Source organism: Pan troglodytes, chromosome X, assembly GCF_028858775.2.
Source record: "Pan troglodytes isolate AG18354 chromosome X, NHGRI_mPanTro3-v2.0_pri, whole genome shotgun sequence".
NCBI classification, from domain to species: domain Eukaryota; kingdom Metazoa; phylum Chordata; class Mammalia; order Primates; family Hominidae; genus Pan; species Pan troglodytes.
Genome location: NC_072421.2, coordinates 24568935 through 24592006, shown reverse-complemented (window position 1 = coordinate 24592006; position 23072 = coordinate 24568935). Strand labels below are relative to the sequence as shown.

General features: G+C 40.1%; 1 protein-coding gene across 3 annotated transcripts in view; it reads left to right on the top strand.

Moving 5' to 3' along the window:
* KLHL15 (kelch like family member 15) overlaps positions 1-22828 on the top strand; it is a 42560-nt gene extending 19732 nt beyond the window's left edge. For all 3 annotated transcript variants that reach the window (XM_054677048.2, XM_016943822.4, XM_016943821.3), the window contains 2 exons: positions 786-1497; positions 17507-22828. In XM_054677048.2, coding sequence (XP_054533023.1) covers positions 793-1497; positions 17507-18616 — 1815 coding nt within the window. In that variant the 5' untranslated portion in view covers positions 786-792 and the 3' untranslated portion in view covers positions 18617-22828. The remainder of the gene's footprint in view (positions 1-785; positions 1498-17506) is intronic.
* The last annotated feature ends 244 nt before the right edge of the window (positions 22829-23072 follow it).

Here is a 23072-nt window from a genome sequence, read left to right as displayed (position 1 = left end):
TGGAGTCTTGCTGTCTCCCAGGCTGGCATGTAGTGGCGTGATCTTGGCTCACTGCAACCTCCATCTCCCGAGTTCAAGCGATTCTCCTGTCTTGGCCTCCTGAGTAGCTGGGACTATAGGTGCATGCCACCACACCTGGCTACTTTTTGTATTTTTAGTAGAGTTGGAGTTTCATCGTATTGATCAGGCTGGTCTTGAACTCCTGACCTCAGGTGATCCACCCACTTCGGCCTCCCAAAGTGCTGGGATTACAGGTGTGAGCCACCGCGCCCGGCCGACATATATATTTTTAAGAGATAGGGTCGTGCTCTGTTGCCCAGGCTGGAGTGCAGTGGTGCTATCATAGCTCACTGTAGCCTCAAACTCGTGGGCTGAAGGGAATCTCCCACCTCAGCCTCTGAAGAAGCTGGGGCTGCTGACAATGTGCCACTATGCCCAGCTACTTTTTTTTTTATTGTTATTATTTTGTAGAGACAGGGATTTGCCATCTTGCCTAGGCTGGTCTCCAACTCCTGGGCTCAAGCGATCTTCCTGCCTTGGCCTCCCAAAGTGCTGGGGTTATAGGCATGAACTATTGATGTATCTTTAATAGATTCTTTTCCTTAGATGGGGAAGCCAGAAATATTAGTCTGCAAACCTTTAGATTGTCTTCTCCCAAAGGACTTGTACATTTTGGACTTAGTCAGTAGAATTGAGATAATAGCAAAAATTGTTAAAACTCTAAGTTAATATTTTCTTCTGAATGCATGGAAGTGTTTAACATTGTTGTCTTTGATTTTTTCCAGGTGATTCATGGCAGGGGACGTGGAAGGATTCTGTTCCTCCATCCACGACACCAGTGTCTCTGCTGGGTTCAGAGCACTGTATGAGGAGGGATTGCTTCTTGATGTCACTCTGGTTATTGAAGATCATCAGTTCCAGGCCCATAAAGCACTCTTGGCCACCCAGAGTGATTACTTCAGAATTATGTTTACTGCAGACATGAGGGAACGAGATCAGGACAAAATTCATTTAAAAGGTCTAACAGCTACCGGTTTCAGCCATGTCCTGCAATTTATGTACTATGGAACTATAGAGCTGAGTATGAATACCGTTCATGAGATTCTTCAGGCTGCCATGTATGTTCAACTTATAGAAGTGGTGAAGTTCTGCTGCTCTTTTCTCTTAGCGAAGATCTGCCTAGAAAATTGTGCAGAAATTATGAGACTCTTAGATGATTTCGGCGTAAACATCGAGGGAGTCAGGGAGAAGTTAGACGCCTTTCTGCTAGACAACTTTGTGCCACTCATGTCTAGGCCTGACTTTCTGTCCTATCTGAGCTTTGAGAAGCTCATGTCTTATTTGGATAATGATCATCTGAGCAGGTTCCCAGAGATAGAGCTGTACGAGGCTGTGCAGTCTTGGCTGCGGCATGATAGAAGACGCTGGAGACATACCGATACCATCATTCAGAATATCCGGTTTTGCTTGATGACCCCAACCAGCGTTTTTGAGAAGGTTAGTGCGTTTGAAAGCAATAGACAGTACTCATCATTTAGTTAAGGCAGTGTATGTCTTTATAGATAAGATTCACAGACTTAAGAGCCAAGAATGAATAACTTCATTTTGTTATTTCTTATGTTATTCAAGAATGAATAACATAAGAGTACTTTATGTATAAGAAGCCTGATTTGTTGTGCATTTAGGTTTTGTAAAATACATTTTGTGGGTGAAAGATAAACCACGTAGGTAGTAGAACAGTTTTATTTTAAAAGTACTTTTAAAGTTGAAGCATAATTACTTTATGCAAAATATTACATGTTTGCTGTAGCTTTTCTTTTCATTTCACCAATTAAATCGGAACCGAGTCAGGCTAGATCTCTTTTTAAGAATAAATTTAAGTAATACATGCAGAAATTGGCATTGAGAAGAGTTCTGTGTGGTATACATTAATAGAGTTTCTTATTCCTCTAAAATATAGCAAGGACGTACAAAATAGCTCTTGAAAACCAATAGGCCCTAATGGTGATTTTCTTCCCTGCTCTTACCTTCTGGTTTTCCCCGTTTTACTGTGAATACTAACTAAATTTGACAATGAAAACATGTTATATGTCTAAAAACATCATTTTGGCATTTCTAAACAAGTAGACTATAACTCTTCTATCTACATTGATCAACCATCCCTGGGCACATTTTACCATGCAAATAGTTCTCTTAAAAATAGTCTTTCTCTGAAACAGCCTTGGCCTTTTTTTGCATGTAAGCATTTTCATTTTTATATCAGAGTTTCACTTGTGATCCTTTCTTGCCCAAAGGTCATAGAGCACTTTTAGTAATTGCTTAACTTAATTGGTTTCTAATCACATGGTTACCTCTGGGGCTCTGTTTACTTCTTGCATCTTCTCTTTTTTCTAGAAAGCACACTGAAAACTTGGTTGGTCACTTTTCATGTTAAATAGTTCCTCAGCTTTAGTTATTAGACCTGGTTATAAAAATATAGTATCTGCAAAGGAGGGTTGTCTACGCCATTTGAAAAATAAACCCATTTGCGCCTTTGAATAACAGCAGCCTGACATATTTTTTTTTTCCTCCAAAATGCTGTGAAACTGAGAATTCAGTTTTGTGGATTTTTGTCTTTTATTCTCAATGTATTGATGTGGCAGAAATAATTGAAACTAAATTATATATATGTATGTATGTTTTTTTTTTTTTTTTTTTGAGACAGAGTCTCGCTCTGTCGCCCAGGCTAGAGTACAGTGGCGTGATCTCGGCTCGCTGCAAACTCCGCCTCCCAGGTTCAAGCGATTCTCTTGCCTCAGCCTCCCGAGTAGCTGGGATTACAGGCGTCCGCCACTGTGCCTGGCTAATTTTTGTGTTTTAGTAGAGACAGAGTTTCATCATCTTGGCCAGGCTGGTCTCGAACTCCTGACCTCATGATCCACCCGCCTTGGCCTCCCAAAGTGCTAGGATTAGAGGCGTGAGCCACCCCACCCAGCCAATAATATATTTCTTTTATTTTTTGTTTAGTGATAATCAGCCCCACATCAATTATGTAAATCATTTGTCTCTGATGTTTTGATTTTTTTCCTATTGTTTTTATTGCTCTTTTTCCCTGGGGAATCCTGTTTTGTTTTGTTTTGTTTTGAGAGGAGTCTCACTCTGGCCCTGGAGTGCAGTGCTGCGATCTCAGCTCACTGCAGCCTCCACCTCCTGGGTTCCAGCAATTCTCATGCCTCAGCCTCCCGAGTAGCTGGGATTACAGTTACCCACCACCACGCCTGGCTAATTTTTTGTGTGTGGAGATTCTTAATTCTTCCTTTGGTAGTAACAGATTTGAACAGTGACTTAATAGTGTAGGGAAGGGGGGCATTCTGCCTCAACCCAAGGAAAAGCCCCCATTCGTTCTAGGGACACAAGTCATGTCCTCTAGCTGTGCTGAAATCTTTGGGTTTATCCTTCTGCAGTATCTATGTAGTCCTCTACTGGATTTTCTCCTTAGGTGAAGATAAGATTGTCTTAACTTTTTTTTTCTTTTTTTTAGTATACTTTTTTCTTTTTTAATATTTAACTTTTTTTTGTAGAGATAGAGTCTCACTGTTGTCCAGGCTGGTCTTGAGCTGGCCTCAAGTGATCCTCGTGCCTCGGCCTCCCAGAGTGCTGGGATTATAGATGTGAGCCACCGTGCCTGGCCAGATTGTCTTAATTTTTGTACTAAGTATTCTGTGGGACCATCATCGAAGAGGCCAAGGCTTCCAAATTTCCTGAGTTCCTTAGAGGCAGCAATACTGTTTATCTGAACACTGCGTGTGCACACGAGCACACACACACACACACATATTTATGCTAGGTCATGCACTAAGTGCTCTTACCGTACATATAGGTAGCATCTACATGGTTTTTTTTTTGTTTTTTTTTGAGACGGAGTCTCACTCTGTTGCCCAGGCTGGAGTGCGGTGGCACGATCTAGGCTCACTGCAAGCTCTGCCTCTCAGGTTCATGCCATTCTCCTGCCTCAGCCTCCTGAGTAGCTGGGACTACAGGCGCCCGCCACCACGCCTGGCTAATTTTTTTGCATTTTTTTTTTTTAGTAGAGACGGGGTTTCACTGTGTTAGCCAGGATGGTCTTGATCTCCTGACCTCGTGATCCGCCTGCCTCGGCCTCCCAAAATGCTGGGATTACAGGGGTGAGCCACCGCGCCCGGCCATGCATCTACATGTTATCCCCATTTTATAGATAAGGAAACAGGCACAGAAAGGTTAAGGATCTTATTCCAGACCAAGTGGCACTGTCCAGACTGAAAGCCAGGGCAGCTGCTTCCCAATCTGGGACTTCCTGTTACAGCTAATAGAATAGGGAGAAGACCCTAAAGTGCAGGAAGCATGCTGTTAACCTGTGGCCCAGCTGGGGTCATTCAGAAGTTGTTAAAGAGCTATGAAAATTCTAAGCTGTTTGCATTAACAAAACATAGCCTAAGGGCAAGTGTATGTTACAGAGTTGTAAAAATTCTAAGGTGTTTACATGAGCAAAACATAGCCGAAGGGCTAGGAAGGGTGGCTTACGCCTATAATCCCAGCACTTTGGGAATCCTAGGCAGGAGGATTATTTGAGCCCGGGAGTTGGGGAACAGCCTAGGCAAAGTAGGCAAACCTATCTCTACAAAAAATTTAAAAATTATTTGGGTGTGGTGGCACATGCCTGGAGTCCCAGCTACTGGGGAGTTTGAGGTGGGAGGGATTGCTTGAGCCCAGGAGGTCGAGGTTGCAGTGAGCCACGGTCGTGCCACTGCATTCCAGCTGGGCGATAAAGTGAGAACCTGTTCCCCCCAATCCCCTACCCCACCCCATCCAAAAAAAAAAAAAAACATAGCCTAGGAAATTTAATGGCACTGAAAAATACATATAAAGTGTGGGAAAACTTTGATATGAAAGCACAAATCTTGGGTTTTCACTGAAATAATCAAAGAAATTGAAATTTTAAGGATCTTGTCCTTCTGACATAGTTATTTAAGGATTTTTATGACTCATTTGATCTATAGTGGATTCCTAGTTTTAAAACTAGACTACAGTTTCAGTTTTTACTTATGCAAATGTCTGTGGCATGTATTTTTACTAGCTCTGATGGTCTTTGCACATGTTAACAGATAAGGCCTGACATTTGTCATTCTGAATTTCAGTGATGTGAAGATTTAAATAGTTTCAACTGCTTTCTTTGGTCTTTGGTTTTTAAAAAACAATGATTGTTTTATTGAAAACATTTTATGAAGTAAACGTATATTTGGCAAAATGCATATTATACTTTTATTTATTTATTTATTTATTTATTTATTTATTTATTTTCTTTTGAGACAGAGTCTCGCTCTGTTGCCCAGGCTGCAGTACAGTGGCGCGATCTCAGCTCACTGCAAGCTCCACTTGCCGGGTTCACGCCATTCTCCTGCCTCAGCCTCCCGAGTAGCTGGGACTACAGGCGCCCGCCACCACGCCCGGCTAATTTTTTGTATTTTTAGTAGAGACGGGGTTTCACTGTGTTAGCCAGGATGGTCTCGATCTCCTGACCGTGTGATCCACCCGCCTTGGCCTCCCAAAGTGCTGGGATTACAGGCGTGAGCCACCGCACCCGACCTATATATATATTTTTTCTTCTTCTTTTTTTTTTTTTTTTTTTTTTTTGAGACAAGTCTCGCTCTGTCTCCTAGGCTGGAGTGCAGTGGGGTGATCTTGGCTCACTGCAACCTCCGCCCCCCGGGTTCAAGCGATTCTCCTGCGTTAGCCTCCCGAGTAGCTGGAATTACAGGTGTGTGCCATCACGCCCTGCTAATTTTTGTGTTTTTAGTAGAGATGGGGTTTTGCCATGTTGGCCAGGCTGGTCTCAAACTCCTGACCTCAAGTGATCTGCCCACCTCGGCCCCCCAAAGTGCTGGGATTACAGGCTTGAGCCACCGCGCCCAGCCTATGCTTGACTTTTTTTGTACATAAAAGATTTTTAAAGCAAAATTGTTAAATTATTCGTTAAAATACCCATATGTTGATTCTCTAGTACAGTGACATTTTAATATTTTTGAACCCAGGGTATCTTCAGTATTATAAATATGCATAAGGTAAGATTCAGCATCCCAATGATCCCCTTAGAAATTGTATTAATATGTAAAATACAGTATCTTACATAATCATAAAATCTTTTCAGTTTCTCAGAGGGAAAGAAATCTATTTTAAATCCGATAAAGAGAAAAAACACATTAGTTCAGCTTTGTATTTAGGATTTTATAGTTCATTTTTCATTGGCTATTAAGGAAGTAGATTATATAGAAGTATTCTGCTTTAAATACAGCCGTCATGCTTATTCCAAATATTTTATTTTATAAACTGGCTCATGATAGACCCCCAATGTACTTTTTTCCCCAGTCTGTTAAATGTAATTCAGTATATCCCCCCAAAATTGGATTTCTGTAACTTACAGAGAATTTATTATAAGAATATTCACAACTTTGGGCCGGGTGAAATTGAGGTACATTTTAAAATGTGTATTTAAAAGCTACATTTTAAAATGGGGGACATTTATTGTCCTTAATATAATCTCATGCTTAGGTGGTATGCTGTTCTGGTTAATTGAGGCACAACCCATTTGGTAAATGAAATTGCCTGGGCAAAGCCACATCTATGTAAACTGTAGGTGCTGTATGCCCCTCCAGAATTCCTTCACTTAGGCATTGGAACATGTTTTAACTAATCCAGCACTTGACCAATGCAAAATTTCTGTCCAGGAAACCATCACCTGCAGTGTTACCATAATTTAGCCAAAAACTCTTTGGAAAAAAACAGTTCATTTATATCTAATGACTTCAGCTAGAGCCAGATAAATCTAGAGAAGTAGAAATTTCCCTCTAACCCTCAGTTTTGGAAGTACATGAGAAATATAAGCCCTCAGTTTTAGAAATATGTGAGAAATATAAGCAGTGCTGTGTTTGACACTGACAAACTTTTTTTATTACGTATTTATTTATTTATTTTGAGGTGGAGTCTCACAGGCTGGAGTGCAGTGGCACAATTTCTGCTCACCGCAACCTCCAACTCCCTGGTTCAAGTGATTCTCCTGCCTCAGCCTCCCAAGTAGCTGGGGTTACAGGCACGCACCACCACGCCCAGCTAATTTTTGTATTTTTAGTAGAGACGGGGTTTCACCATGTTTCTCGATCTCCTGACCTCATGATCTGCCTGCCTCAGCCTCCCAGAGTGCTGGGATTACAGGTGTGAGCCACCATACCCGGCCGGGCCAACTTTTTTTAAAGATAGTAACCTTTATTTCAAATGTGAAATTTGATTAGAATTTCTAATAAGCTTGAGTTGTTTTTGAAAAAGTTCTAAATCTCCTTCAGATACCAGATAATACGCAGCTAGAACTTGAAATTGCTTAAATTAACAATGAACTCACCTCTTGGAGTGAAAGCATAGAGATGAGCAGGTTTTCTGTTAGAAACTAGGTCAGTGGGTTAAGTGTACTTTCTCAGTTAACTTAATGTCTTTTTCTGCATCAGACTCCTTTTTGCCAACCCTTCCTCCCCAACCCCATGGACTTTGGAAGATTGTAATTAACGCATGTGCAGTTCTTTCGAAATCACGCAAGGTGTTTTTCTCCTCTAAAGTTTTCTGCCTTTTATGTATAGATGTAGAGTGTTCTTATTTTCTACCTTTGACTTGCATTCACTCCAGGTTCACAGATTCCTGAAGAGTGCCTGTAATCTAGGTGTTGACTACTATTAGGGCCTTAGGAAAGATAGTATCTTGGGGAGTGTATTAGAGAGACAGGAACTTATTGAAAATTGGAGTGTAAAAGTTCAATCTTACTTGCTGATTCTCTTTTTTTTTTTTTTTTTTTTTTTTGAGACGGAGTCTCGCTCTTTCGCCCAGGCAGGACTGCAGTGGCGCTATCTCGGCTCACTGCAAGCTCCACCTCCCAGGTTCATGCCATTCTCCTGCCTCAGCCTCCCGAGTAGCTGGGATTACAGGCGCCCGCCACCGTGCCCGGCTAATTTTTTGTATTTTTAGTAGAGACGGGGTTTCACCGTGTTAGCCAAGATGGATGGTCTCGATCTCCTGACCTCGTGATCCGCCTGCCTCGGCCTCCCAAAGTGCTGGGATTACAGGCATGAGCCACCGCGCCAGGCCTCTCTTTTTAAATAAAAGATGAAAACAAGCATAGGACAATTGGAAATTAAAAAGGAAGACATGGAACAGGGACAGCTTTCTTGACATTTAAAAGGAGAAAACCGTGGCCAAGTGCAGTGGCTCACGCCTGTAATCCCAGCACTTTGGGAGGCCAAGGTGGGCGGATCACCTGAGGTCAGGCGTTTGAGACCAGCCTGGCCAACATGGTGAAACTCCGTCTCTACTAAAAATACAAATAAATTTGCTGGGCTTGGTGGCAGGCGCCTGTAATCCCAGCTACACGGGAGGCTGAGGCAGGAGAATCCGCTTGAACCTGGGAGGCGGAGGTTGCAGTGCGCTGAGATTGTGCCACTGCACTCCAGCCTGGGTGACAGAGTGAGACTCCGTCTCAAACATTATTTTCTACCTTGGAGGCTTATTAGGGTTTTTTGTTTGTTTTTTCGGTAGGGATGGGGTTTTGCCATGTCGTCTTGGCTGGTCTCAACTCCTGGCTGGTCTCCTGGCATCAAGCCGTCCTCCCGCCTCAGCCTCCCAAAGTGCTGGGATTACAGGCATGAGCCATGGCACTTAGCTGAGGCTTGTTAGTTTCTTTTTCTAAAATTAAAAAAAAAAAAAAAAAAATTTTTTTTTTTTTTTTTTTTTTTTTTGAGACAGAGTCTCACTCTGTTGACCAGGCTGAAGTGGAATGGCACAATCTCAGCTCCCTGCAACCTCCACCTCCCGGGTTCAAGTGATTCTCCTGCCTCAGCCTCCCGAGTAGCTGGGACTACGGGTGCACACCACCACGCCCAGCTAATTTTTGTATTTTTAGTAGAGATGTGGTTTCACCATGTTGGCCAGGCTGGTCTTGAACTCCTGAGCTCAGGTGTTCGCCTGCCTCCCTAAGTGCTAAGTCTACAGGCGTGAGCCACCCCGCCTGGCCAAAAATTTTATTTTTTTAGAGACGAGGTTTTGCCTTGTTGCCCAGGCTGCAGTGCAGTGGCACCATCATAGCTCACTGCTGCCTTGAATCCCTGGGCTCAAGTGATCCTCCCACCTCGGCCTCCTGAGTAGCTGGGACTACAGGGGCACACCACTATGCCCAGCCTTTTACATTTCTAATAGTGTTCTATTACTATTGCACTGAAATTTGAAGGAAATTAGACTTTGTAAGCACATTTATTCTTTAAGTATTTTTTACTCTCTAGAAGGGTTGAAGGGATAGAGAACTTTACCAAATTGTGCTAAAACTCTTAGAATCTTGCCCTGAGGGCACCTCTCCCTCACCCCTATTTACCCTGGTCACTTTACTTCTGAAGTTCACTTCTGAAGTTCAGTTTACTTTTGACTTTGCCTGCTTGGAGAGAAGAGAGTGAGTAAATTCTTACTACAATTTATCTTTATTTACCATTTGGTATTGACTATAAATACAGTATGACTGAAAGGATTTATGCTTAGCATGAACTGATTTTTCATAGCTTTATCCTTGGTCATTAACTCAGTTTTTCAGGACAAAGGGATTGATTAAAGGCATATTGCACCTAGCTTTTTTTGTGATGATTTTGTTTTACGTAAATCAATATAAGCTTTAGTTCTGAGCAAGATTTTACAAATAAAGACTTCTCATACCAGGGTAGATAGTTTTGCAATATAGCATCTAAAGACTGCTCCATGTTTTACTGAGAATCAAAATTATATCAAATGTAGCTGATACAGGGTTTTTTTGTTTTGTTTTGTTTTTTGAGATGGAGTCTCGCTCTGTCATCCAAGCTGGAGTGCAGCGGTGCGATCTCGGCTCACTGCAACCTCTGCCTCCCGGGATCAAGCGATTCTCCTACCTCAGCCTCCTGAGTAGCTGGAATTACAGGTGCCCCCACCACGCCCAGCTAATTTTTGTATTTTTAGTAGAGACAGGGTTTCGCCATGTTTGCCAGGCTAGTCTCGAACTCCTGACCTCATGATCCGCCCGCCTGGCCTCCCAAAGTGTTGGGATTACAGGCGTGAGCCACCACGCCCGGCCTGATATGGTTTGTTTCAGCATTAAAGCACCACGATAGTAACTACTTGGGAAGATTGCATCATGGTGGAGAAGAGATGATAAAACTGACAACCAAGACTCAGTCTTGATACCTCCTTGTACTTGTCATTCGAGCGATTAGGTTAGCATTTTTTGGATGTAGAAAGGGCCAGAGAGGTGCCTGTTCACACAGGTAACCTCTTTTATAGGGCCGGGCACCATCTTAAGTTCAGGAATTGCTCCCCCACTTCCACCCCTTCTGATAGATAAACTAATAAAAGGTATTTTGTTTCTTTGATTTAATATAAGCATATTGGATATTTTAAAAATTATTTCGTGGCTGGGTGTGGTGGCTCATGCCTGTAATCCCAGCACTTTGGGAGGCCAAGGCAGGCAAATCACCTGAGGTTAGGAGTTCGAGACCAGCCTTGCTAACATGGTGAAACCCCATTTCTACTAAAAATACAAAAAATTAGCTGGGCATGGTGGCATGTGCCTGTAATCCCAGCTACTCGGGAGACAGGCAGGAGAATCGCTTGAACCCAGGAGGTGGAGGTTGCAGTGAGCCAAGATCGCACCACTGTACTCCAGCTTGGGCAACAAGTGAAATCCGTCTCAATTTTTTTTTTTTCTTTCAAAAAGTGTATCTTAAATTGGCTGGCTAGGCTGGGCACGGTGGCTCATGCCTGTAATCCAGTACTTCGGAAGGCTGAGGCAGGCAGATCATGATGTCACGAGTTCAAGACCAGCCTGGCCACATGGTATTCAGATTCTTAAGTTTTAAAGGTAATTTGTATATACCGTCTTTAATTTTGAGAGAATTAAAATGTAACTTGCAATATAATTAAAATAGGGATTTCCACAGAGTTTACTACCTTTATTTGATTAAAAAATCTGGAATTAAAAAAAAATGTACTCTAACTGGCTACAGTCTAGAATTATTTTAGGCTTTTAGCCAGCCTTTTTTTTTTTTTTTTGAGACAGAGTCTCGCTCTGTTGCCCAGGCTGGAGTGCAGTGGCGTGATCTTGGCTCACCACAACCTCCATCTTCCGGGTTCAAGCAATTCTCCTGCCTCAGCCTCCCGAGTAACTGGGACTACAGGCGCACACCAACATGCCCGGATAATTTTTGTATTTTTATTAGAGACTGGGTTTCACTATGATATAACGTTTTGACAGTGAATGGAGAAACATGAAGTATTTGCCCAGCTGTAATGGCTAGTTATTTCTCCAACTTTATATATTTGTGTGTGTGTATATATGCGTGTGTGTGTGTATGTGTATACATATTTACAGGAACTGTATTCAAAGTTAATCATTTCTCATACTTCATTGTCAGCTATATCATACATGCACACACAATTAAATTAAAGTAAAAGATGTTTAGAGGAAATGGACAATTTACATTTTCAGGCTGGGCAAGGTGGCTCATGCTGGTAATCCCAGCACTTTGGGAGGCCGAGGTGGGAAGATCACTTCAGCTCAGGATTTTAAGACCAGACTGGGTAATATAGTGAGACCCAATCTCTATTTTATTAAATAATCAGTAAATTAAAAAAATTTTTTTCAGACCACTGAAATTATATATAATTATATGATATATTCAGAATAAGACAAAATGCTTTTTATTATACAGTTTTTTAAAGTATCAAAGCAAGAAAAGTAGTAACATTCTTTCCAAGCTTTAAAACATGACAGCTGTTTAATCCTGTGAAAGGCAAAGGGAAGTAATTCAGAACATGAAAGAAATGTCATTCTTTCCATACCTCTTTGAGAGTACCTGATACACAGATAAACTGTTATGTGAGAAATGAAGGATGGGAGAAGTGCCTTCTCTATGAAAAGATGAGCCACATACTGTTCTGCAGTTTTCTTATTTAACATTTTGAATATCTGTGTTAGTGCATATGGATCAACCTCACTCTTTTTTCACAGCTGCATATGGTATATACCAGAGTGTATCCAACCAATGTCTTATTGATAGGTGATTGGAGTTATCCCAGGTTTTGTGCTCTTACAAACAATAATGCAATGAGCATCCATTCTCTTGACAGTTCTTACTACAGAACTTTTTCTTACACTGGCATAAAATCTTCCTCTTAACTTCCACTTACTGGTCCTGAAAAGAGTTGCCATCTTTCTGAGTCTTCTCTTGTGTTGAAACATTCCTCACCCATTTGACCATTCTCCCTTTGGATCCCTTCACTGTCTTCCAGATGTGGTCCACTTTGTCAGTGTTTAATAGTATAGTGATATAACTTAACACTGTCTTGGTTGTGGTTTTACCTGAATAGAGAGGGTGGACTTGCCTATTTTCTTTTTTTTTTTTTTTTTTTGAGACAAGGTCTCACTCTGTTGCCCAGGCTGGAGTGCAGTGGCACTATCATGGCTCACGCAACCTCAACCTGGGCTCAAGCTATTCGATTCTCCCACTTCATCCTCCCGAGTAGCTGGGACCACAGGTGCATGCCACCACGCCTAGCTATTTTTTGTATTTTTATTATTATTATTATTTTTGTAGTGACGGGATTTCGCCATGTTGCCCAGGCTGGTCTCAAACTCCTGAGCTCAAGTGATTTGCCCGCCCCGACCTCCCAAAGTGCTTGAGATTACAGGTGTGAGCCACCGTGCCCGACCAGGATTGTCTGTCCTTTTAATTTAGTTTACAGTTTTGTTCCTACAGCTGCCATATCACTTTAGTTCATATTGAGGATAGTCAGTCGAAGCTTTACATTTGGAATTCGTGGGTCCCTGGAGCACCTGATAAAAACTGAACTTCCAGTCACCTCACCCTACCCCCCAAATGCATTAACACACAATTATTGCTGCAATTTCAGGTGGTTCATGGGTCCCTGGTGTTTCTCTTTTCTTTATGATTAGACCTTGTTGATTACTTTGCTGAAGTCATAGGTTCTCTCATTCTCTATCAGTGCTGTTACATCATCAAAAATTCAACAGGAAACTGAGTCAGCCTTGGCATTACCCTGTGAGTTCATGCTGCCTCCAAGTGTGGGGCGCTTTTTTGTTTTGGTGGGCTATTTTTCAACAATACAGGATCTACCTCAGGCTAACCAGTCTGTAGTTCAGGAATCTGTCTGGCTTCTAGTCCTCTCCCATTCATCGCAATTCCACACAGATGCAGAAAGCAATTAAGCAGCCTTATCTATGAAGCCTCAAGGATCCCAGGACATTAGTTGTGAGATCGAATGACTTGAACTTGCTGAGAATAACTAGCTAGTTTTTCTTTTTGTTCTCAACCATCTTGGATTTAAGTTTCTTCTTAGTAATTGTATTTAATCCTCAGATTGGAAAGCATAAGACATTATTAGCTAAGAATGGAAATCAAACAGGAGTAGGGTTGTTTCTCTTTGTTAATATTACATTAACCACCCCATGGGATGGGGGTGGGCTTCACTCTTCCTTTAACTTATAAAATGCCATTTATTCCACATCTCTTACTTCGTCAAGTCACAGTTCATCCTGAGGCTTTAGCCTTATTCACTATATTCTTGTAGCTCTGTTTCACTCGTTATAATACTTGTTTTATGTGCCCAATTTTTACCATCTGTTGTAAGTGGTTTTTTAACATCTGAATTCCAGAAAGCTCTCTGTGCAGCGCATCAGATTTTTTAGATACATTCCCCTTTTCTTCCTCTTATCAGTGTATTTTGCAATTATGCAGTCAGCGTTATGCTTTTGAGAGCTTCCAAGCCTTCTTGAGCTTCCTTACACAGTTTCTGATCTTGGAATTGATCCTAATTTTCCTTTGAAAAACTTGAAATCTGCCTATCCAATATGTGCAGCATTCTCCTTCCTTTGTTTCTTGATCTCCAAACAACATGGCTTCTTTCTCTAAAGCTTCCTCCCATTTGCACATTACCAATCATGTTTCACCAGTGAGGATTAGGTCCAAAATAACAGTTTCTCTCATTTCTCCTCAATCTTCTGAAAGACTAAATTTTTACACAGACAAAAGCATGTCATGAGATGCACTGATTTAAGCTGAGTGACACTTTTGCAAATGTGCCCTGGTCATTAATAATAGCTAATAATAGCTGATACTTTTTGCACACTGCCACATGACAGGCACCATACTAAATCCTTTTCACGTACTCTCACTTCTATCATAGGGTTATGAATGTGTTATCCCAATAATACAGTTGAGGATATGGGCTTAAAGATATTGAGCTATGTGCCCAAGATTGCCACAGCTCATGAGTGCCAAAGTCAGAAATTTCCTAAATTGGATCCTTAATCACCAGACATGGTGCTTAATTACCATGCTGGACGGGATTCTATTACTTGAAAACCTGTGTAGCTCTCAGACCACTGGCTGTGCACAGTAGGCACTTAAATATTTAATTTGAGGTTTATGATTCTTGCTGATTTTCAGAGTATTGCCCTTCAGCTCCTACAACTCAATAAGAAAAAGATGAGAAAAATCGGTAAGGCACACTATTAGGCAATTTATAGAAGAAATGAATGGAAAATACTCAGTTTTGTTTTTTGTTTGTTTTTTTCAGGTTTTTGTTGTTGTTTTTTCGAGATGGAGTCTTGCTCTGTCACCCAGGTTGGAATGCAGTGGCATGATCTCAGTTCACTGCAACCTCCGCCTCCCAGGTTCAAGTGATTCTACTACCTCAGCCTCCCCAGTAGCCGGGATTACAGGCAGGCACTGCCACGCCTGGCTAATTTTTGTATTTTTAGTAGAGATGGGGTTTCACCATGTTGGCCAGGCTGGTCTCGAACTCCTGACCCCGTGATCCGCCTGCCTCGGCCTGTCAAAGTGCTGGGATCACAGGCATGAGCCACCGCGCCCAGCCTGGTTTTGGTTTGTTTGTTTGTTTGTTTTTGGAGATAAGAGTTTCGCTGTTGTTGCCCAGGCTGCAGTGCAATGGCATGATCTTGGCTCACTGTAACCTCCACCTCCCAGGTTCAAGCGATTCTTCTACTTCAGCCTCCCAAGTAGCTGGGGTTACAGGCATGCACCACCACACCTGGGCTTTTTTTTAATTTTTATTTTTATTTTATTTTTTATTTTTTTTGAGACGGAGTTTTGTTCTTATTACCCAGGCTGGAGTGCAATGGCGCAATCTCAGCTCACTACAACCTCTGCCTCCCAGGTTCAAGTGATTTTCCTGCCTCAGCCTCTTGAGTAGCTGGAGTTACATGTACCTGCCACCATGTCCAGCTAAATTTTGTATTTTTAGTAGAGACGGGGTTTCACCATGATGGCTAGGCTGGTCTTGAACTCCTGAGCTCAGGTAATCTGCCCGCCTCAGCCTCCCAAAGTGCTGAGATTACAGGCATGAGCCACCGTGCCTGGCCAATGTTAGTTTTCTCTCTTATGTAGTTGGACAAGGGGTTCTCAGCCTTTTTTGTGCTATTTACCCCTTTGCTGATGTTGTGAAGCCCATGGAAGGACCCCTTCTCAAAATAATGATTTTAATGATAAAATGCCTGACGTTACAAAGGAAACCAGTTATACTGAATACAGTTTTCAAAATACTTAAATTTGTGACGTTTTTTGTTTTGACCACTCTTTTGGACTAAGGCAAGGAATTAGTGAATGGGCTAAAGAAAGAAAGATAGGAAGGAGGAAAGGAAAGAGAGGAGAAGGAAGGGGGGGAGGAAGCTCATAAATATATACACCTGGTTTTGACTTCCCTCCCAAGCTGTCATCCCAGATTTCCAACAGGCTCTTAGACATTTCCGCCTCAGAACCCTATCAAGGAAGTTGAATACCTCTCCCAAACCAGCTCATCTTCCCTGCTTTCCCTGTTGATATCAACACTCTTTCCATCACCTCAAGTCTAAATGCTCAAATCACATTTGAGTCCTCATTCTTTCACCCTATTTCAAATCAGTCATGGTTGTCTGTAGATTTTATCTCTACGCTATCTAATTCTTGTTACCCAAATTTAAGACCCTCTTATCCTTGTCTTATTATGACAAAGGATTTTTCTGCTTGGTCCCCTACTTCTTATATCTTCCACAAAGTATCTCTTGAATGTCTTGGGCCAGTTTAATATAATCTTTATCTCTAATTCTGCCGCACTCACAGATGTGCTGTTTGGCTTCATACCTAATTGTCACCTGACTCATTTACCTGTTGGTAAATTTGTATTTGTTTCCACTTTCCCAAATACATTCTAGGTTCTTTAAGGAAACGGATGACATCTTACGCTTATTTTTGTTTCTCCCTATAGCACTTAGGACAATACTTAAAAGTGCTTTATTTTTATTTTATTTTATTAATTTTTGTAGAGATGAGGTCTTGCTTTGTTGCCCAGGCTGGTCTCAAGTGATCCTCCCACCTTGGCCTCCCTAAGTGCTCGGACAACAGGCATGAGCCACTGCACCTGGCCAAAAATGCTTTATATAAATCTTGGTAGTCATCATAATTAGGTAGCTCCAGCTCCAGAAGCAAAAAGGAAAATGTTTGCCAGGCGCAGTGACTCACACCTGTCATCCCAGCAGCTCAGGAGGCTGAGGCAGGAGGATCGCTTGAGGCCAGGAGTTCAAGACCAGCCTGGGCAACAGAGCAAGACCCGATCTCTAAAAATATATAGTAATAATAATTTTAAAATAAAATTTTAAAAATTAAAGGAAAAAGTTTGACCTGATATCTACTGAATTCTTACAGGAGTTATCAGACCAAGTCTTTATGTCAAAACCCCGAAATTTTACATGTATTTAAATTTTCACTAACTTAACTCCCCAAATGATTCAGTCACAGCTTTATGGTGTTACGTGTGGTTAAGAAAACTGTGGATGTGGTTTCCTCTACTGTGAAGCCCTGTACTTGTCCTCATACCCGCTACTTGTAGCCCAGGGCTTCACATAATAGGTGCCTAATTATTTGTTTACTCTTAAAAGCTTGGGAATGTACATAGATCATTATAAATTAAGAAAACATAGGAGGCCCAGTGCAGTGGCTCACGCCTGTAATCCCAGCACTTTGGGAGGCTGAGGCGGGTGGATCACAAGGTCAGGAGTTCAAGACCAGCCTGGTCAAGATGATGAAACCTTCATCTCTACTAAAAATAAAAAAATTAGCTGGGCGCGTGGTGGCAGGCGCCTCAGGAGGCTGAGGCAGAGAAGTGCTTGAACCTGGGAGGCGGAGCTTGCGGTGAGCCGAGTCCGTGCAACTGCACTCCAGCCTGGGCAACAGAGTGAGACTCCATCTCCAAAAAAAAAAAAAAGATTTTTTAAAAGTTTTGTAGAAAACAAAAGAAAGTAGGTGATCTTAGCAGGAAAAGCAGTTTTAGTAAAGTGAGCCTAAGATGATCGTATTAGTCAGCTTTGATAATTTGTTTGCAGCTGATGCTTTTTCCTTTGGTTAAATTCTTTTTCTTGTGTTCTTAGGTTAAGACATCAGAATTTTATAGATACTCCCGACAGCTCCGTTACGAAGTTGACCAAGCATTGAATTACTTTCAGAATGTTCACCAGCAGCCTTTGTTGGATATGAAGTCAAGCCGCATCCGTTCTGCAAAACCGCAAACTACAGTATTTCGAGGAATGATTGGACATAGCATGGTTAACAGTAAAATACTTCTCTTAAAGAAACCAAGAGTCTGGTGGGAGCTAGAAGGCCCACAAGTACCTCTGCGACCTGACTGCCTTGCTATCGTCAATAATTTTGTGTTCCTGTTAGGCGGGGAAGAGCTGGGCCCGGATGGTGAATTCCATGCTTCTTCCAAAGTATTCAGGTATGACCCGAGACAGAACTCCTGGCTGCAGATGGCAGATATGTCTGTACCACGCTCTGAATTTGCTGTAGGTGTTATTGGGAAGTTTATTTACGCCGTAGCAGGCAGAACCAGAGATGAGACTTTCTATTCAACTGAGAGATATGACATCACCAATGATAAATGGGAATTTGTGGATCCTTATCCAGTTAACAAATATGGACATGAGGGGACAGTGCTCAATAACAAATTGTTTATCACCGGTGGAATCACCTCATCTTCCACCTCCAAGCAAGTGTGCGTGTTTGACCCCAGCAAAGAAGGGACCATAGAACAACGGACCAGGAGAACTCAAGTGGTTACCAACTGTTGGGAGAATAAGAGCAAGATGAATTACGCGAGATGCTTTCACAAGATGATTTCTTACAATGGCAAGCTTTATGTCTTCGGTGGTGTCTGTGTGATCTTGAGGGCCTCTTTCGAATCTCAGGGATGCCCTTCCACAGAAGTATATAACCCAGAGACTGATCAGTGGACCATCTTGGCATCCATGCCGATTGGTAGAAGTGGCCATGGTGTGACTGTGCTGGACAAACAAATAATGGTTCTTGGAGGCCTTTGTTATAATGGTCATTACAGCGATTCCATCCTCACTTTTGATCCGGATGAAAACAAGTGGAAGGAAGATGAGTACCCTCGGATGCCCTGCAAGCTGGATGGTTTACAAGTATGCAACCTGCATTTTCCGGACTATGTACTGGATGAGGTCAGGCGTTGCAACTAATGACATCCTCCTCCCTAAAAAAAGAGGCAAACAAAGTATTTGTTTGCGCAGAGTAATTAATTAAAACATATAAAGAAAAACCTCACCAGTTTTACTATCAAAGCCATTGGTCTAACATTGTAAGAATTTTTCATTCTGTGCTAGCATCCTTTTTTTCTTTTCAGTGGCCTCAAACTCATGCAATAAGTTAATTCTAAGTGCTAGCTCTTGAAACTACTTCCAGAAGCAGTTGAATAGAATGCTCCACTTATCTGGGATATTGATTTTCTGCTTTAAACATTTCTTTCAGATGTTAGCGTAGGAGTGTCATGTGTCTTCTAAGAGAAGACCCGATAGGTGTCACTGGATGTGATTTCAGTCTCTGTCTCTATCTGAAACCTTTTTGAAGATTTATTTCAGTGTATTTCAGTCTGTTATACTTTTTAGTTTTATTATTTAAAAGTTTAAAACTCTTGACCTTTTTGCATGGCTTTTTGCTGAAAATGCAAAAATATAAATTTTCTACAAAATTAACTTTTTATATTCAAAACACTATTTCTAAGCTGCCTTCTCTTATCCGCATTGTGTTAGTGAAAGCATATTCATACTCGCATACAACCTATAAATACACAAGGCACATCCCTTTTATGCGTGGTTAGGATTCTATATTTTTAAGCTAGTGCACTTAACTTGCACACACAGTTCGCCATACTTGTTGAATTTTAGATGTAACGTCTTTTCACATATTAACATTTTTAGAAAGTTGAAATAACTGGAGTCCTCATTTGCTATCAAAGTAGCCTATCTTCAGTCCATACTGATTCAGTAATATTTGAACTCCTTATATTTCTGAAACATGTATGGTTATGAAAACTAACACTTTATATTTTATTTTCAAAAGTAAATGTTAGTGTTCTTTGTCGATGTATGTCTTTTCTTTTTGAAAATGTTTTTCTTTGCAGTCTGTTTAACGTTGCCCTGTTTTTAGTGAGAATCGGAGTGGTATATGACAAGTTCTGGCCCTGCAGCATGCAAGCACTTTTAAAGAGCATTTAGGTAATACCAGACTCCTAAATCAAGGCCCCTTAAAAGTAAGTGCAACTCCCATTTTTTACATTCAGTAAGGCTGCTGCATTTGTTATTGAATGGAAGGTAGAAACTCTTAGAAAATTTGACCTCAGTTTTGACTTAGAGGTAAGAAATAGAATTATAATGTTACTGGTTTTATCTACTTGTTTATTTTGTACAAAATACCCAGCGACACTAGGGATGTAAGCCCTCAGTTTTTGTTTTATTTACTGAAAGCTATTAGCATGAAGGATAGTAACCACAAAGTTCAGAATGGATCAAGAATAGCTGTTTAAAAGCATTTATAATAAGTGTTTTAGGATTAGCTGCACCTTTCAACTCTTTAAATTCAGAGGAAAAAACATAGTTGACAAAGTTAAGCAAGAATAACCTGGGAGTGGATCATTGAAATTGATGCCATTTGCGCATGAGTAGTCTATATCTGATACAGACTAGATCTATACTGGCAAAACTTGCCAGATCTTAGAATATTGGTGCAATATTGCAATGCCTTCTATATGGCTGCTGATGTATAAATTTTCTAGTTTCACTTTGTTTGGTGTTTTTTGTTTTTTTTTTTTTTTGTTTGTTTGTTTTTTTTGCTGCTGCCACCATTGAACATAAAATGGAAGTGTGAAGTCATGGAAATGTGAAGACTTTGGTTTTTGGGGGCTTTTTGGGCAGTTATTAGACATACTATGAGATTAAACCTGATCTTCAAACTCCAAAATTGGAGGCATTTGGGTTTAAGAAACAGGTACATAAGTAGCTTTTGAAAAAACCATTGGCATTGATTTCAAAAATCAATAATAATCTTATTTTATATATGAGACTTATATTTTCATTAACTAGTCCTGTCATTTACTTACAGTTTCCAAACATAAAATTTGGTATCTTGTTTCCCATGGTAATATGGGTAAAAGTCTTTCTACATTTAAAAAAAAATACATTATTTTATTTTTGAAAGTTAGGAATAAGTTAGCCATTTAATTTTTTTCTACATTAGTTTAGTGGCTTTGTATGTGTGCTATTTTGCTTTAAAGAAAATAACGTCTTCATTATTTTCCTCATTGATGTCTTTTGCTAGAAAAGACCAAGAAAGAGCCATCAGGCCAGCTATCCACATCAAAGGCTTTACACTATAGTGGTGGTTCTCTTTAATTGCTTAGATATGACTTCATGACCCTAGTTAGGGTGACATCTGGGCAAACATTTGAGTATTCTTGGTCTTCCATTTTAAAGACAGAGGCCAAGATCAAAGTTCATGTTTTGTAAAATTCGTAAAATCTTAACTTGAACTAACTCTGGGTTCAGCTTTACGTAAGTCACGTCGGACCTGATGTTAGCTGTAATCAGTTTTGAGCTTTAAGGATAGTTGCTGTTGCTTGGGTTCTGAATGTATGAGAAAACTCCCTGTTTATATGTAGTTCTAATTTAGGTTATTTTAAATCCATGATTAACTTACATTCCCTTTTAAAATTATGGTTTTATTGCTGCAAGAGATTTATTTTTGTTATACTAAACTATGGAAAAGTTTTTCATAGCATTTTTTTCAAGTTTATTTTTTGTGTGCTTCATTTGGAGTTTTTGTTTATATACATTGCGCTCGAAAAAGTAGTTTTTTGAAAAATTCAGTAAGATTTGAATCTATACAGTTTAACTGTTATGACCTTTATGCGTGTTGTTTTCACTTTATATCTCAAATGCCAGAGTTCACAAAAATAGCTGATCTTCATTAATTACATCTTAATTAGAACCATTTGTTCTCTTCCGTGTCTTTGACCTTCTAAGTTTTGATTTTAAAGAAATTCCTTGCACTACAGCCTTTTCTTAAAATGCAAGAATCTCACTTTGAAGGTTTTGTGTTGGAAGAAATGCTACTGGTTTTTAAAAAGCAAAGCTTAACTAATAGAATTATTAGCTTTTCTTGAGACAGCTTTCTGTGTCCTCATTACTCTGCTCTGTGTGAGTGTTACTAGAATTTGTGAAATACTGACTGAGCCCTTCACTTATCTTTTCTAAAGCAGCACCTTTGGACACCTCATTCTGGGAAGCCTGCTCGAGTCATAGTAAAGGACACACGCTTTATGTGGGGAGAAGTGGTAAAAATGGAGTTTTGTCTTAATTACATGAAACTAAGCTTTAAAATATTTTATAACAGATTATTTGAGCTGCATAATCTAAACATGTCAAACGTTCAGTGGGACTATTTTTATATATGTATATGTGGGTGTAGGTCATAACATTTCAGTTTATAATATAAATTGTTATTTCAGTTTATAAGCTATCTCTCAGAGGAGACTAGCTCTTTTGAGAATTCATAATTTAAAGTTTTAGACTAAAGTAAAATGCAACATAGATAATAGTGTAAATCAGATATAATTGAGGGCTATATGGCAGTAAAACTGCTAGTGCCAGTTTTCTTGTTTGCCTGTTATACATTTTTGATTTTTGTTTTTGTATTCTGAACATTTTGAGAGATCATATGTTTGTTCAATTACATTTAGAGTTGGTTTGGGAATAAATATCTTCTAAAAAGAGATTTATCTTAAAAATGGAAGTCCTAAAAATTAGTTTATCCAGAGTTTATAAAGTCAAATATTCACTAGGCATAGACTGGAATAGATAAAATTCATGGAAATCATATCCTTTCAGTACACCGTATAACTTCAATATTACACAAGTAACATTGAGGAGAATGCCATCAGCTTTGTTCTCCCTTAAATTCTTCGGTTTTCTTTTTACATTTTGGGAACAACTGCATTTAAAATGTTATTAGTCAGTATATAGTAAGGATTAGGTGTTTGCTTTCTGAAGGAATGGTCCAGTGAGGTGATTGGGAGAGGTTATTTTCTACCTAACTTGTATATGCCCTATACCTCTTGGGCATACTTTGTCTATAGAAAAATATTTTGACCTTTAGGTACATTTTGGGCCAGTAGTCAAATAATCCTAGGGCCGATATAAAAATCTTAGAATAATTTAAGGTTTGCCTTTTATACCTGTTTTGAAAGCCTTTACATTTTTGTCAGGTAATTTTTCCCAAGCCGTGGATATAATCTATTCAAACATGTTTATGCTATCCATTCTGTTTTTAAATTGAAAAAAATGTTAAAAGTGTTTATGAAGAAAAGTTTAAATAAAATATTTTTAATCTTTAAAATATACTTCTTTATCTCTGATTATTTGCCGTTTTTTAATATAATCCATCACTTTCAAAGTCACTAATGACTTGATTAGCAGAATACATTTTGTTTTCCTTCAACATGCCAAGGAAGTGCCATGAAAATGTGATTTCTGCTAGTGCTTTCAGCCGCAGATTCAAATGAGAGCATTAGAGTGAAATTATTTATACTCTTATGTGCAATGGAAATTTTATAATGAAGCCAAGTAATTAAAGTTCTACTAA